We start from the raw sequence: 17284 nt of genomic DNA on the forward strand, positions 1-17284 counted from the left end.
CAGCTCTGATGGCATCGCCACCCGCACGGACTCAGAAGAAAAGCAGAGGGGCCAGGTCAGGGAGCCGTGGGATACCGGTCCGTGATCGGGTGGGATTTGCACCCAAGCAGCGTGCCTCCTTCGATAAGGAGCTGACCCATGACACGCACAGCCTCAGCCCCTGTTCATTCATCACTTTCGTATCCCCAGTTCCCTGATGAAAACAGATCAGATGGGCAGCTTTGTTCCAAAGAACATTCTCTGCACGCATCCGCTCTCCCCAGGGTTTGCCTGGGAAGTGCCGCATTTCAGCCAATAAGAACACAGCCCTACTAAGGGCTAAGAGCTTAACATGCCAAGCACTGCACATCCTTTATCTCATTTAATTTCCACCAACATCTATGGAGCAGAGTCCCTCACACCCATTTCAGAGAAGAGAAGACAGACATGGGAGGAGGGGCAGCTTGGCAGAGGTCAAGGGAGCGCGAGGTAGGTGCCCTGGGCAGCCCAGCTCCCAGCATAGATCCCTGCTTCAGCGCTGAAGCACCAGGGCAAAGCTCAAGTGTGGAGCCATGGGAAGGGGGCGTGTTCCACTCCCTCTCCCTCCCGGACCCCCCCCCCCCATTCTTCTCCCTCCCATCCCGGAGCTTCTTGCCTCAGAGTGTTTCCCAGGGGCTGGCCAGAGGCTCACGACGGGCCCTCGGTCCTTCACTTGCTGCAGGTCATTCAGGCTGATGTACTTATTCAGCTCGATCACTTTGTCCATCCAGAAAATGTCGGTCATCCCGTGATCTGAGAAGATGATGACATTGAGGTGCTCCTGAAGCTCCCGCTCCTGTGGGCGGACAAAGGCCATCAGGACAGTGACTGGACAGAGACACGCTCACTCTGGCAGGTCTTGTAAACTCTAAGTTATGGGGGCAAGGATCCTCCCTCACTCATAGACTGAATCATCTCCTCTTCTGCCCTGATGAGACCGGCTGGACGTCACCGTAGAAGCGCCCAGAGGGGGACAATGCGAGAGCACACTCCCCTTTCCATGAGTGCTAGAAATCATCCCTCCTGGGCTGGAGCCCTTCAAGCTACTTTGTCTGATCTCCTCTCCTTGGGCTCTTTCAGCAGACCTGTGTGGTAAGATGGGAGCTGTCGCTCGCCCATTCCACAAACGTGGAAAATAAAGTCCAGGAAAGCTTTACCTTGTTGAGCGTCAGCAGGCAAGGGGGTGGCAGGATCAGGGACAGAACCCAGGTCTGGTCTCCTTGCCCGCTTGGACCTGGTTCACAGACTTACTAGGTTTGGTAAAGAACTGCGCTGGCTAACAAGCCAGGTAGGACGCCAATCCGGCCATTTCGGTCCTGCTGGGCCGCTTGTAAAGCAAGGGATCCCCTGGTGTCTGAGGTGGGGTTGTGTGAAGAAAAGAGCCACATCCCAGCCTGGTGCTGGCCTCGTCCGCCAGTACCAGCGAGAAGGAGGACGCCGAGGGCTTATGACAGCCAATGAGGCAGGAAGAAACTGACAAGAGGGGAGCTCAGCCTCACGGTCCTTGTCGCCAGTTACCTGGATCCACTTGGTCATGTACTTGAGGACGATGTCCACAGCCTTCAGGGCGTCTTTCCGCTGAGGCGACGAGGGGCCGTAGTGGTGGCCCTCCACATCGATGCGCTCGTGGTATATGGCTGCCAGGTCCGCCCGGCCACTCCTGGAGGAAGCAGAGTGAGAGGGACGCGGGTCAGGGAGGCCCTCAGCAGCTTTCTCCCCCTCCACCCAGCGGTCCTCTGTGAAAACCCTGGGGTCCCCAGACCCCTGGCCTGTGGGCCAGGCAAAGCTCACACCTTAAAATGAACATGGCGATCGCCAAGGGAGAAACATGACCGCTGCATCCGGGCATGACAATCCTGAGCTCCTCGGTGCAACAGTCTGAGAGCATGGTCAGGGGACATCTGTTCTCCGGGCTCATGTGGCATCGCTCATCAGGCCCCAAGAGCTGGAAGGGGCGGTTACAGGCGGGGGACGGTTCTCGTAGCTCTACTCTACCGTCCACTGTTGTCATAAGATCAGAACAACTAGAAGCAATCATTTGAATCACGACTGTTCGATTATTGCTGGACCTGAAGGAGTTTTCTAAATATGACAGCAGACTGTGTGTTCAACCGTGGCAAGAAGAAGAGTAAGCTTTTCTAGCACGGCCTGGGGGAGGCAAACAGGTCAGCGTCCAGGGCCTGCTGTCAGCAGACACTGGCGTGAAGCTGACCCTTCATAGAGGAAGTGAACGGTCAGCTCCAGTGTGAACACAGAGTGAATTCTAACAGTGACCACACTTCTGTGGGGCCCCGGGGAGACCCTGGTTCTGGAAAAACTCTCCCTCTTAGCGGGAGTGCTGATGATACTGATAATGGCAGAGTACCAATAATCCAAGCCCTTGATGCTGGGCTAAGAATGACCAGGAATTAGTGATCTCAATTGGAGTAGGAGGTCTGCAGAGTCAGGGAGGGGAGAAAAATACGGTGTGAGGTACCTCCCTCCCTCACACAGTGCTTTGACCATCCCCACCTCCCCAGGCTTTGCCCACAACTCCCCCTAGAGCACCCAAATGAAACAATGATTATGCTGATGGTGACGCTAATGATGGGAGCAGTTATAGTAACTGACAGAAGTTGAAGCAATGCAAAAGAAATTCAAGCTAATTCCTTTGCTTGCACTTTACAAGAGCTAATAATTAATACTCTTGGTGGATTGCCTTATTTCTCCAGAAGAGCCATATTTTAAGGGCACACACACCAATGAGATGGCGTGGTGTCTCCTGATGAGGCTGCCCCAACACTTGGAACACGAGCAGTAAAGGAACGTGTGACCTCAGAGCCTGCTGTGCCTTGGGTCTTGCAATCCACAGAGGAGGGAAACTGCCTCCCGGAAGTTCAGAGAGTGTGGTTTGCATGGCCAGAGTTAAAAAAAAAGCTCCCACTCTTCCTCCAGGTCTCAGGGGAGATGGTGTCCCTCCCAGGAAGCTGGCTCTGGTGCCCCAGGCTCAGCTGGGCGGCCCCCCGGGTGCCCCCGAGGCTCTCCAGGCTCATCTCCTGGTAAACACTCTTCCATGCTGGGCTGTAGTTGCCTCTTGATGACTCTAAGCTGTGAAGCTCTTTGGGGGGATGGTGATTCATGCTCTACTGTAGCTCAGTTGTAGCCTACTGTATTTGGCATACAGTTGGTGCTCTATAACAGTTGAAAGTATACCAATAGTAAGTGCTCAATAAATGACAGTTCCTCTTGGTCAGGCACTATGTTGAAGGCTTTTCCTTCATTATTTAATCCTCACAGCAACCATTTAGGATAGGAATGCATTGAACAGAGAGCTCAGTATAGTCGCCTGAATTACACAGCCAGTGAGAGATGGAACTAGGACTCAAACCCATGTTGGGCTGACTACAAAACCTGGACCACAACCACTAAGAACTCAACGGCCCACCCTAATGGGGCAGCATTCGGCTTATTCTTCTTGCGGAAATGGTCCTTATTGTCTTATAAGAATCTCACCCTTCTTGATGGATAATGCGCCATGTCTGTGGGTTGGATTGTCTCGGATTTCCGGAACTACTATGTGCAGCGTCCCTCTGGAAACACATTTGTACATTTTGCAGATGGGGAAATAGGCCAGAAAGGATTCTAGGACTTACTCAAGGCCTCACAGAGACATAGCTAGACCTGGAAATGTGAATCTCCAAGATCAGAACATTCTACCAGCCTGGGCTTTTGAAAGTCCGTGTCTACTCCATTCACTACACGGGGGATGGTTTTCAGACAATATCGCGCCTAGCATCTTCCTTCATTATGGTCCTGCTTGCCATGAGGGCATGCCCTTTAATGATGCTGTGCCGTTCTACGCGTTCCCTGAGGGGGCACTTCATTTATGTTTTTGAGGGGACATTCGTTTCAAGTTAAGTGAAATTGCTAGTCGGGTGTTTTCCTTTTTTAGAACACAGCAAACCGGCCCTTCCTTAACAAATACCATTACCACCCTCCTCCGCAACCGGGACCGGGTCAGGTGTTTTTCAAAAGTGATATTATCATTATTCATACTCGCTAACGTGTGAATGACTCACCCATCTATAGATGGCAGAGAACAAAAAGTCACCGCAGGGGCCCGCAAGGGTGTGGGTGGCGGATAAAATGTCTCACCAGGAAATGGCACTTGCATACACATCCCTAAACTGCTGTGAGGCCCATGTTCGTTACATGGATAAACTAATGGATGCCATGCAACCTTCCAGAAAATCTCACCCTCAGAAGAGCCTCAGCCTTTACGTGCTTTATGCACTTGCACGTGCAGCTGCCCAGATGTGCAGGTTCACACAGGGTATCCTGGGTTCAAGTGTGCACGCTTCCAGGGTGGGGCTTGCACGGGGGAAACTTGCACAAACAGGCTGACAGTTGCTTTCAATTTCAATGACATGCTTTTAGGTCACTGCAACGTAGACACTTCCCCTGAACGCAGCAGCCCCTTGGCTGGTCTCCTGCAGGCTCTGCCCCGTACCCACAAATCTCTGTGTGATCGGGAAGCCAATGTCACAGATTCACCTGGTGGCTTCCTTTGAAGGAGCTGTCGACCCCAGCCGCCAGGGACACTGGATTTGGGACGCGGGCGAGTCAGGGATTTATGTGGGCGCCTTTGGAAAAGACTTCCTGGTTGGAGCTCCGTTGATTTGTTAGGGACCCGAGTCTTCAAGGGCTGAGAGCTCTCGCCTGCTTGTAGTTTAGTGGACAGATTCTTGGTCGGCAGCTGTTTTCCACATGGATCTGGTCTCCATCACGGGTCAGCTCATTTGTAATGGAGCAGTTGGGTGAGGAGCGATGGGTGGAAATGCCTGCAGACCTCTTGTTGGCCGTTTATAATTTATAGCTTTCGGGGTCCAGGAACCGAGCCTAAGGACATGTGGCTGTCGGCCCGTACTTGAGAGCTGCAAGAAGCCCCCAGCCCTAGGGTCTCAGGGACACCCAGGTCCCTCATCATCTTAAGAAGCGTCCAGATCTCTTTTCAGTTCACAACCGAAAGTTCATAACCTCACATCCATTTTCCTGACTGAAGTGAGCTGGAAAGAGAAGACTTAGGGAGAGAGAAATGGGGGGCAATTCAAAGGGGTGGTTGAAGTTACCAACTGTTAAGAAAAATGATCCAAAACTTAGAAATTAGGCCCCCAAAACAGCTGCCTGTCATGCCCGTGTCCTAAAAGACGGGTGTCTAATAAACTTACGTATGGGTCACCAGATTTTATGACCCACTCGAGCCCGGACTGTGTAAACTTAGCTGTTGATCTGTAGGAAGCCAGTAAGATGAAGCTTATTTTCCCTGATGGAGAAAGCAGTCTCAAAGATCACGGTCTGGTTGTCCTCTAAGTTGGGAAGCATTTTGGCTTCTCATGATAATCATACGCCATCGTCCTCCATCATTGTTTTCCTTCCCACGTGTGCTTCTCACATTCTCCATTCAAGCAGCCAGGTCATCCCCGGATCCCCTCAAAAATAAAGTGATTTGCACTTGGGCATAATTCTCATATACGTATGTACTGAGCACATGACAGAAGTTTAGTTTTGAAGATAACACTTGAAAGGGCACTGGAATTACACATATCTGGGTTCAAAGATGGGAACCTTGCTATCCACGTGGCCTTGAGAACAGCAGAAATATCTGGAAACCTCGACGTGCCATGTGAAAGACCTCCACAGAGGGCTACTCTGGGTATGAAACAAGCTGATGTCTGTAAAGTGCTTGACACCCAGCAATAGGGAGGCAAAGGGAAGGGGATGCCTTCCATTTCTCTCTTCCTTCCAGATGCAGCCGGACGGTGTCAGCCTGTGTGCTGAGCCCCTTCCCTTAGAGTCCACAGGGAGGAGGGACAAAGGCCAGGACATTTGCACCAGCTGCCCTGTGGTCTATGGAAAGAACCATCTCATCATCCGTCCATTCCTTTATGGTCACCAGCAGCCACTGACGTTCTGGGATCCTAATGGAATGGATCCTAATGGAATTAATCCTAATGGAGCTGTTTTCCGTAGCCTGGAGCTTGACAATGGACAGGGGCTGTGTCCACTGCTCCCATGGCCCGGTTGTTACTTGACTAATCCTTTCGAGAGGCTGCATCAGGCGTCTCCTGGGGGCAGTCTCCTGGCCCCTCCAGGCCATCAGGGCTGCCTGTGGCTGTCACCACTGTCAAAACTGCTGCCCCCACACCCTGTAACCCCCAGATGAGCTACTCATGCCCCTTTTCCTGCCTGCCAAAGCATGACTAGCCTACAAACAGAACTTCCAGGAGGAAGTTCTAAGTGATGTGATGGCAAACAGCTTCCTGTTGCGGCTGTGTGGGTGGGGGAATCGCTTCGCTGTCCCCATGTGTGGGGTCATGGCACCTAACACGCCTGTGACCGAGGCCGTGTACTGCTGGACCTGGCAAACAGCAGGCAGACCGCAATGGCTGCCAGTCCACCTCAGGGCCTCGTGAGCCCCGGACCCAGGACAGCCCCACAGGGGTGACTTGGAAGGAGCCATCCCCTCCAGCATCTCCACCTGATTGGGTTTCGGGGCCCGTCAGGGGTAGGGGTGCGGACCGGAAGAAGAGCTGCGACGTTGACTCTGAAACGTCCAGGCGCTTCTCGCTCAGACCTGGGCTCCGGCTCCACCACCTGCTAGCTGTGGGTGACCGGAGGCAACGAACGTAACTTTGGGAGAGTCAGCGGGCTCTTTGTAAGAGGGGGAAGATGACACCTGAGCAGTCCAGTAGATGTGACAGCAGAACGGGTCAACGGCAATGGCACCTTTGACACAATGCTAGCCGGTGGGTGCTGAAGACATGAATTCTCTTCACCTTCTCCTTCCCTGTAGGCTAGAGGTTGTCTAGGTGCTGAGGTAGCATCTACTCATCTACTGTGGATATAACTTGGGTCAATAAAGCTTTATGAGGCCTGGAAGGCAACGCCCAGATCAAACATGGAAATGGGACTGGCCCTTCCTACAGAACCGTGCAGCTTCTTGGCTGAGCTGGACCCTTTGCTGAAACACTGTCCATAGGTCAATCTTAACTCCTTCTGTAAAAATGTATCTATCCTCTACCCCATTCTCTCTGCCTCTCAGACTAAGAGCAGAGCAGACAGAGACACTCTGAAAGCAGTACTGATCAGGAAGAATGCATGTGTACCTGCACACACGTGTGTGCCTGTGTTTGCACACTCATGTGAACTCTAAGCACTCTTCAAATGATAGCTAGGAATTTTGAGATAGAGCTGAGCAGAAACCAAGAGGTAAGCTATGGAGTCCAAAGTCTGCTCCTAGTTTGCGGGCCATCTGATGGAAAAATAAATAATTAATATGTCTTTGCCTAACATACAGAGCAAAAGAATTCATTATTCCTTTGAGTTGCTTTCTTACACGAAAATGTTGCTACATGTAAAGTGGTCTTAGCTGTGTTGGCCCACCAATGTCAATCCTTTCTTCTACTTTGTGGGAAGGTAAAGAGAACATGTTCTGAAAACACATAGGTTAGGGGCGCTTGGGTGGCTCAGTCAGCTAAGGGTCTGACTCTTGGTTTCAGCTCAGGTCACGATCTCAGGGTCCTGTGATCAAGCCCCACGTCGGGCTCCATGGAACCTGTTTAAGATTCTCTCTCTCCCTCTCCCTCTACCCCTCATGTCCCCGCTCTAAATCAATCAGTCAATCAATCTGCATAGGCTGGTTAAAGGAGGTTCCTTCTTTTTCTTTGCAAGAGAGCCTAGCTCATCTTACTGCTTTCCACAGGCAATAGGTATCATCTGGCCTATTGTCTTTCTTCCTTTTTTTTCTCTGTCTCATTTCAAGCCCTGACTAGTTTTAGAAATGGTGGCTCTCCAGCTTTCCAACCACTATTCACAGGGGCCCTTTCTGGTGGCCCTATTAACTTTGACAGTATGAAGACCTCACAAGACAATTGCACTGGCCTGATTCCATCCTGCCTAGGCCTTCACTGCCCAACTGCAGAAGCATCGTTCCCTGGTAGATCACGTGCATGCCATCCCCTGGAGTTCAAGGCCATTCATGTAGACTACAGTGTGAATGGTGCCAATTGAACAATGTGGTGGCATCAGGTCACACCAGATAGAGGCTGAGCCCAGGGCCAGCTTCCTGGGCCTCCAGTTCTTGGTAGCCTTTTCTGTCCAGGGGAGCCCAATGCCTTTGCTAAACACACACACACACACACACACACACACACACACACCACTTAATCCTTCCCCTTTCTAAATGCTGTGCTCTAAGGTAAAGATGTTGTTCCCCAGTGTTCCAGAGCTTTGCCATGTTGCTTGAAAAGGGAAAAAGTAGAACATCTCTAGAAACAGAGAAGCAGAACTTTCTCTAGGAGCCAGAGCCCAGCACTCGTTCCTCTAGCATGCTGCGATGCCTCAGGACAAGGAAGCCTGCTTGGATGGGCCAGCTAGCGGGCACTGGCTAACCTGAGCCTGTTGGGTCTGTGTGCCTCCCCACCTGCTGAATCACTGGGTTGGATACAGTGAGGGACCATTTGGCTGTCAAGGCGAGATGAGTGTGAAAATGATTACACTCCCAGAGTGGTGGGTTCTTTGGAGGTATCTGTATGACAATTATGTTCTAAATGTTCATATTTAGCACGGCCACAGTCTGTAAGGGCGGCCAGCTTTTTGGATATGTTGGAAACAGCACTGTATGGACTCAGAGCTATTCCAGAATTCTAGCTCTGCTCATCTGCTGTGCGTGTAGTACTCTGCTGGTTTGCACAAACTAGTTTGTAACGCGATATTCCAGTCCATTACATGTGTGTGTGGTTTTCTAGCACTTGTGGGCAAGGAAAAGAAAGCAGAGCAGGTAGGAGGCAGGATCGTATAACACACATGATTTACAAACCATATGTTGAAGAATATTTATTCAATAGTTAATAATATTTATTTAAAGTTCATTCCACACCCTGTCCCTTCCCTCTTCCCTCCAGAAAAAAAAAAAAATCTAAACTTTAAAATTTGTTACATCTCAGTTTTTAAGTATTTCAAACCTATTTTCTCTCCAATCTGTCAGAGCCTGAACCTTCCTGTGCCTCAAAGCACCCCCCTTGGTAGGTTTCGTGGAAGTGGAATTATTCTAAGAAGCAGTGAAGGGAGGGGTGTTGTCTTCTCCTTGTACAGTTCTGTGGGGGTGACTGGTGCTCCCTGTGATGTTTGGGGTGGTGATGGCAAGAATGGGATTCATACCTGGTCAGTTGCATACCTGGGGCAATCTCAGCTATGGGCCAATTCATGCGGTTTCCGCTGGTGAGTTGTACGCAGTGCCTAGGATACGGTGGCCCTTGGAGTCTGCCCAGCTTGAAAACCAGGCTCTTTCTCCTGGGAGGATAACGGTCCCTGCCTGGTGTCCAAACTGAATGCTATGGGGTCTTCTGCCTTGATGCTACCCAGGAGACCCACTCAGCAGCCAAGGCGACTGCAAATCCAGTCCTGGAAATGAGAGAGCTCCCGACACCGTAGCCTCTTGGTTGCTGATTACTCAGGTACAGCCCACCTGGTCTCCCATCTTGACTTCCACATCTAGCGACGTCTGAGACTGCCTTGAGGCTTCCTCCTGACCTTTCTTGTTGATCGCATTCTCTGACAGACTCTTGTGTGCTATTTAAGACACCATTAACGATTTCTGCATTTTTAAAGTTCTGTGTCATTGTTCCATGTGGGAGGAATAAAAGGTTCTATCTTCTAATGCGCTAACGTGTTTCACACATTGCCAAGAAATGGGGCGAGCAGGCAATTTTTTCAGATTTACTTCACCAAAGATCCACCCTTTTTACGCAATAATGACATTTTCTGAAATTCAAGCATTCCCTAAATCTTAATTAGAGAGATGTTGACCTTCATGTGGCTTCTCTATGGTCCGTCAACGTAAAGAACAAAGTCTCAAACCCTTTCGGACTTTCTTGCTCTCGATTCAACATTTACGAAGAATGCCCCTACCTGAAAGGACTCACTCACAATTACTCTCTGGTAGCAGTTAACGGTCATCACGCAAGAGGTTAACCACCTCTTGGAGACATTACTCCACCTGTACCAAACCTACTTAATTCACTTTAGCATTCATTAGTGATCCTGGAAATAATGAAGAACAATGATTGGCTGAAACTTTGGGACACTTACTTGAGGGAGTCAAGAGCATCACTGACAGCATTGGCAAAATTGATATCCGTCGGGACGTTTTTATATTCTAGGCAGTAAGTAGGTCTGACCCCAAGAATCTCCACCTCACAGCCTAAGAAGGAAAAAGATGGTAAATGGTTACTTTTTTTAATAATTAAGGTAGGTTTTTGAGCTTATTTCAGGAAGCAAACACCATTAGTCAAAATAAAATCTTGGTTCATTTTCATGAAATAAAAGAACTTATTGCTGATTAAGTGGCATATTTAACCGCAATTTTGTTTAACTGGAGCAGAGGTTCTCAAATGTCATTCCTATGAGACACCAGCGTCCCATGACAGGGACCAGCAAAAATTGGTTAATGTTGGTCTTTCCCAACTTGAAACAAAATTAATTCATACACAGAAAGCTCTCAATTAAAACTTTTTTCCATAGAATTTTTTCATAACTGCTGTCTTCTAGTGTGTCTTTGTCTATTCTAAAATCGAGGATTAGGTAGTATCTGATTAGTTCTGGAATAATAAAATAAATATTTCAGTAGTCTAACTGGACTTAGAAATACCACACCAAATTAGCAAGCCTAAAAAATCACTGAATTAAAGTGAGGATTCTGGGCATCTGGGTGGCTCAGTCGGTTAAGGCCTCTGCCTTCGACTCGGGTCGTGATCCCAGGGTCCTGGGATCGAGCCCCGCATCGGGCTCTCTGCTCAGCAGGGAGCCTGCTTCCCCTCCTCTCTCTCTCTGTCTGCCTCTCTGCCTACTTGTGATCTCTGTCTGTCAAATAAATAAATAAAATATTAAAAAAAAATAAAGTGAGGATTCTGAGACATGTCTTTGCCTCTCCCAAAATGAAGGAAAAGAATTTTTTTTTAAAGATTTTATTAATTTATTTCAGATGGAGAGAGCACAAGAGCGGGGTCAGGGGAGAGGAGAAGGTGGGGAAGAGCAGAGGGAGAGGGACAAGCAGACTCCATGTTGAGCACCGAGCTGGGCACGGGGCTTGATCCCATGAGCCTGAGATCATGACCTGAGCCGAAATCAAGAGTCAGAGGCCCAACTGACTGAGCCACCCAGCACCCCAAAATGAAGTAAAAGAATTAAGGGCATTCAGATGTTAGGAGCTGCTACAGCCTCAGCTTCACTGCCCCACACTCCTGGACGAGTGGAAGTACTTGCTCTGAGGAAGAGATACCCAACCTTATTACCGAAATACAGGACAGGAGAGGGATGAGCAAGTCTCAGTTTAAGTTCGTTGACTATTACTGGGCACCTACTATGAACTAGTCACTGTGGTCAGACATAGTGGAAACAAAAATGTGTCAGTCAGGGTCTCTACCCTAGAGCATTCGGGAATCTAGTCTAGTGGGAGGAGACCTTTGGGGAAAAATTGTAACATATGAAGTTTAAAGTCAGGTGCAAGGCAACAGCTCATCAGAGGCTGGGGACAGAACATCAGAGGGGAGAGGCTCATCAGAGGCTGGGGACAGAACATCAGAGGGGAGAGGGATCTTCCAAGCCTCAGAAAGCTGAGGGCAATGCTGGAGAGAAAAAGAACTCCGTGATTCAAAAAGTGGGCAACGTAAACTTTCCATGTAAAGACCAGAGAGTTCTCCGCTGGACAAATTCCAAGGCCTGATAAAGGGATAATCGTTATCTTCCCTCATGCCATTTGAAACTAGTGGCGAAGTAAATCTAACTAAAGCTTCAGAATCCCCCATGACCAAGCTCAACTACAGATTAGATTGATTTAGCCTCCACCCTAAAGGCCTAACATAGGAAGTGGCATGAATTTTTCTCAGGGGAATTATCATTTGTTACACCCTCTACTATTCTTTTTCACATAATGTTTGGCATATAATAAAAGATCACGAGAGGTACTAAGAAGCAACAAAATGTGCCTCCTAATTAAGAGAAAAATATTCAACAGAACCAGGTCCACAGATGATACAAATGTTGGCCAGAAAGGGTAAACATATAAGAAATTTCTTTAAGAGATTATTGACTATTTAAAGAAAAATTAAAAACAATATATTATGGGATTTACAATATATATGTATAAGTAAAATAGATGACAATAAGAATTTAAAGAATGTATAAGTGGATAAATGGATAAACTCTAATTTCATTGTGAAGTAATATAGTATTAATTCAGGGTAGAATGTGAAAAAGCTAAAGATGCGTGTTGGTGTGTCTACAGTAACCATTAGAAAACCATTAGAAAAAAAACAATAAAATCTGAAATCAATACAAGAGAAAACCAACTATACTAGTTTCAAAAGATATGTGAATGGATTAAACTCTGAAAGAATGTGAAGATGAAACAAACAAAATCCAACTATAAAATACTTTAAAAATTTATACTTGATATAAAATGACACAGAAATTTTAGATATAAAAGAGTGGATGAAACCCACCCCCTGAACCAAAAAAACACCCCAAAGTTAGTCTCAAAAACCTGAATTAGCTATAAATCCACATTAACAGTTAAGAAGATGTATGCTTGTTAGGAGGGGAGATCTTAAAGTTCTCATCATAAGAAAGAATAATTTATGACTATGTGTGGTAGGGAACGTTAACTAGACTTATTGTGATAATTATTTCACATCGTTTCTCGGCCTTTCGTCCTTTTGGCTAAGATCAAGTGTGATAATTATTTCACCGTATATATGTCAAATGATTTTGTTGTATACCTGAAAAAATACAATTTTAATATAATTTTATCTCAATAAAAATAAATAAAAAGAATGGGTACGATTGTTTACATATCATTAACATACATTCTAACTGGTGTAAGGTGGTATCTCAATGTGGTTTTGATTTGAATCTCCCTGATGGCTAATGATGATAAATATTTTTCATGTGTCTGTTAGCCATTTGTATGTCTTCTTTGGAGAAGTGTCTGTTTATGTCTTCTGCCCATTTTTTGACGTGATTATCTGTTTTGTCTGTGTTGAGTTTGAGTAGATCTTGGATATCAGCCCTTTGTCTGTATTGTCAGTTGCAAATATCTTCTCCCATTCCGTGGGTTGCCTCTTTGTTTTGTTGACTGTTTCCTTTGCTGTGCAGAAGCTTTTGATCTTGATGAAGTCCCAAACAACACACACATAGTAGTCTTAGGAAAATAAAGTGCAAATTTGCAATCTTGGTGGAAGATTTTAATGACAACTTAAGAAATAAAGAATAAATGATATATAAGATATAGCTACATAAAGATATAGAAGATTTGAATTTTTTAAATTTAAATTCAATTAATTAACATTTAATGTATTATTAGTTTCAGAGGTAGAGGTCAGTGATTCGTCAGTCTTATATAATATATAATACCCAGTGCTCATTACAACACATACCCTCCCCAATGTCCATCACCCAGTTACCCAACCCACACCCTCTTCCCCTCCAGCAACCCTGTTTGTTTCCTATGATTAAGAGTCTCTTATAGTTTGTCTCCTTCTCTGATTTCATCTTGTTTTATTTAAAGATATAGAAGATTTGAACAATACACTGGATTCAAGAGATATTGAAAATTTTACTATTACAGAATATTCAATATTATTAAACCGAACAGAAAAGCTGATCATAGTCCAGTCCACAAAGAAAATCTCAATAACTTTCAAAAAGCAGAAATTTTATAGGCCACGACGCATATTATCTGACCTCAGACAATAAAATTAGGGATTAATCGTAACAGTTAACTAAAAATAAACCCAACTGCTTATAAATGAAAAAGAAACCCCTTATGTAACTTGATGTAAAGAGGAAATGAGACTTTCACTGATGCACTAGATATTAACTACGGTGAAAATTCTCCTTTTCAAAACTTCACGGGATGCATTTTCATTTAGGTCAGAAGCAAATCAGGAATGTTGCCATCCCTGCTGCAATTTATTACGGTTATAAAACCTCTTATCAAGGCAGTTAACAAGAAAAGGAAATAAAAAAATGAGTGTTGGAAACCAGAAGGCATGGCTGAAGAGCTCATCTACAGGAACATTTTAAAAACGTTTTTTCTAGGGGCGCCTGGGTGGCTCAGTGGGTTAAGCCTCTGCCTCTGGCTCAGGTCATGATCCCAGGGTCCTGGGATGGAGCCACGCATCGGCCTCTCTGCTCAGCAGGGAGCCTGCTTCCCTCTCTCTCTCTTCCTCCCTCTCTGCCTACTTGTGATCTCTCTGTCAAATAAATAAAATCTTAAAAAAGAAAAAAATGTTTTTCTATAACTTGTGGCAAAATACTCATATTGCTTCATGAAACAGTACAGAAACACAGCAGATACAAAAGTTTCACCAAACTATGAACAATGCAGGCTCATATTTCCTTGTTCTATTCTATTCTGTTTTTTTTTTTTTTTAATGCTGATTAGCAATCCATAGATTGATTTCACTGTCCTCTATGGATCAAGACTTGTGTTTGGAAAACATATATGTATGTGTGAATTCCTGAGTCCCTCTCATCCTTTGAGAATAATGTTGTTAGGTGATATTTACACAATTTTTATTGTATGCATGCTTCCCCTAGGCAAACAACTTCTAGGAACATATTCTAAGAAAGTTGTGTATATAAGCTCTTTATTACGCTCTCCACTGAGCAGGGAGCCCCATGTGGGTCTCAATCCTAGGGCCCTGGGATCATGACCTGAGCCAAAGACAGACACAGCATCCCATCATTTTTATAAATATGGAGTCTGCTTCAGATTCTCTTTCCCTCTCCCTCTGCCTCTCCTCATGGTCTCTCTCTCAAATAAATAGATAAATCTTTTTTTTTTTTAAAGAGTATCTGAACTTTACTCTTAGCCTATTTGCCTGCTCTTGTGTAAATACTATTTTGTGTTCATTTTGCAGTTTTAAAATGTCTATATTTAATGGTGTAAATCTACCAGTTTTATTCATTTGACTCAAGATTGTTTTTGCTATTCTTGAACCCAAATTTCCATATAAATTTTAGAATTGACCTGTCAATTCACACACACACATACAAGCTGCTAAAATTTTGATTGGGATTATACTGAATCTATAGGTCAACTTTGGGAAAGTTGATATAATATTAAGATTTCCAGTTCATTAACATAATATATTCCTCCACTTTTTAAGGTCTTTTTACATTTCTCTAAATAATTTTCCAAGTAAAGTTCTCAAGCTATTTTTGTTAGATTTATTCCTTCATTTTTTTGTATTTTGATTCTATTGTAAATAATACTGGTCTTATTTTTTAAAAGATTTTATTTATTTATTGACACAGGTTAGGAGAGAGAGGGAGAATGTGCACAAGCAGAGGCAGCAGCAGGCAGAGGGAGAGACAGGCTTCCCGGTAAATAGAGATCCCGACATGGGGCTCGATCCCAGGACTTTGGGATCATGACCCAAGCTGAAGCCAGATGCTCAACCGACTGAGCCACCCCGTCACCCCAATGATATTGGTTTTTAAATTTCATTTTCTATGTTTTTGTTCCTAGTATATATAAATACAATAGTTTTTAAATATTGATCTTATATCAATAGACTTATCTCATTAACTCTAAACATGAATTCTTTTGGATTTTTGCAGAGTCATCTAGAATAATGACGATTTTTTTTCTTCTTTTTGTTTTATTTTTACCCCTGCCCTCCCCCACCACATACCCCAACTGGATAGGACCTCTAAATATAATTCTGAATAGAAGTTATGGTAGGAGGTATCCTTATCTCATTCTTGAACCCATTTACTATCAACTATTATGTTTAGCTATAGGGCTATTGGTAGTTAGTCTTTTTCAGATTAAGGAGGTATTTTACTAGTTACCCAAGTCCATTCTAATAAATTCCAGTTTTGTTTTACCTAGAGTTTTTTTTATGAATGTTTGTTGATATTTATCAAATAGTTTTTATGTATCTACTAAGATGATCAATTTTTTTAATTTTATTGTTGCTGTTGTGAATTACATTGATAGATTTTAAAATATGAAACCTATCTTTTATTCCTGTAATAAACCCAATTTGGTTGGCATATATTATTCTATTTATATATTGATTGATTCAGTTTACAAATATTTTGTTTAGAATTTTTACATCTCTGTTCACAAAAAAAGTTCCTGTAATTTAACTTTCTTTTGCTATTCTTGCCACATTTCAGTATCAACCTTGTACTGACCTCATTATGGATGTGATTAATCATTATACATTCTCTGAAAGAGTTTGTGTAAGATTGGTGTTACTTCTCCCTTACATGTGTGAAAACTTCACTAGTGGAGGCATCTAATACTGGGGCATTCTACTTTTATTTATTTTTTATTATTATTTTTAAATATTTTATTTATTTATTTGGGGAGAGAGAGAGAACCAAGCTGGGCGAAGAGCAGAGGGAAAGGGAGAAGCAGACTCCCTGCAGAGCAAGGAGTCCAACGTAGGACTCGATTCCAGGACCCTGGGATCATGACCTGAGCCAAAGGCAGATGCTTAACTGACTAAGTCACCCAGGCACCCCTAGGGAAGGCTTTTAAAGATTTAATTTTAAAATATATATAAAAGTATTCTAATTTTCTATTTCTTTTTGTCCACTTGGTAATTTTTCTCCAGAAATCTATCTATTTCATTTACATTTTCAAATACATTGGCATAATATTTTTCATAATATTATTTTGCTGGCTTTGTAATGCCTGTAGTTTCCATATTGATGTTCCCTTTTCCATTTTATTATTGGTTATTTGTGTCTTCTCTTTTTATTCCTTGATAAGTCTTGTCAAGATTTCACCCATTTTATTAGTTTTTTCTTTTTTTTAAAGATTTTATTTACCTGTTTATTTATTTAGAGATAGTGCAAGCTGGGGGGAGAAACAGTGGTAGAGGGACAAGCAGACTCTGTGCTGAGCGCTGAGCCCAACATGGGGCTTGATCCCACGACCCTGAGATCACGACCTGAGCCAAAATCAAGAGTCAGACAACTGACTGAGCCATCCAAGCACCCCTCATTTTTTTCTAGTAACAAATGTGGCTTTGTCAATCCCCTCTCTCATATGTTTGCTTTCTACTTCATTTCTGTTCTTATTGTTATTATTGCCTTTTTTCCATTTGGTGGAATTTAATTTTCTTTGAGATGAAGACAGATTATTGATTTTCAGCCATTATTTTTATCTACATATGCAGGTATGCGTATTGATTTCTTTTCAGGCATG

General features: G+C 44.5%; 1 protein-coding gene across 3 annotated transcripts in view; it reads right to left on the reverse strand.

Moving 5' to 3' along the window:
* ENPP6 (ectonucleotide pyrophosphatase/phosphodiesterase 6) overlaps window positions 1-17284 on the reverse strand; it is a 107300-nt gene that overhangs the window by 20532 nt on the left and 69484 nt on the right. For all 3 annotated transcript variants that reach the window (XM_080796000.1, XM_080796001.1, XM_080796002.1), the window contains 3 exons: window positions 10147-10258; window positions 1537-1678; window positions 635-814 (listed from right to left, as the gene is read on the reverse strand). In XM_080796000.1, coding sequence (XP_080652126.1) covers window positions 635-814; window positions 1537-1678; window positions 10147-10258 — 434 coding nt within the window. The remainder of the gene's footprint in view (window positions 1-634; window positions 815-1536; window positions 1679-10146; window positions 10259-17284) is intronic.

The sequence above is a fragment of the Martes martes genome (genome assembly GCF_963455335.1).
Source record: "Martes martes genome assembly, chromosome: 2".
NCBI classification, from domain to species: domain Eukaryota; kingdom Metazoa; phylum Chordata; class Mammalia; order Carnivora; family Mustelidae; genus Martes; species Martes martes.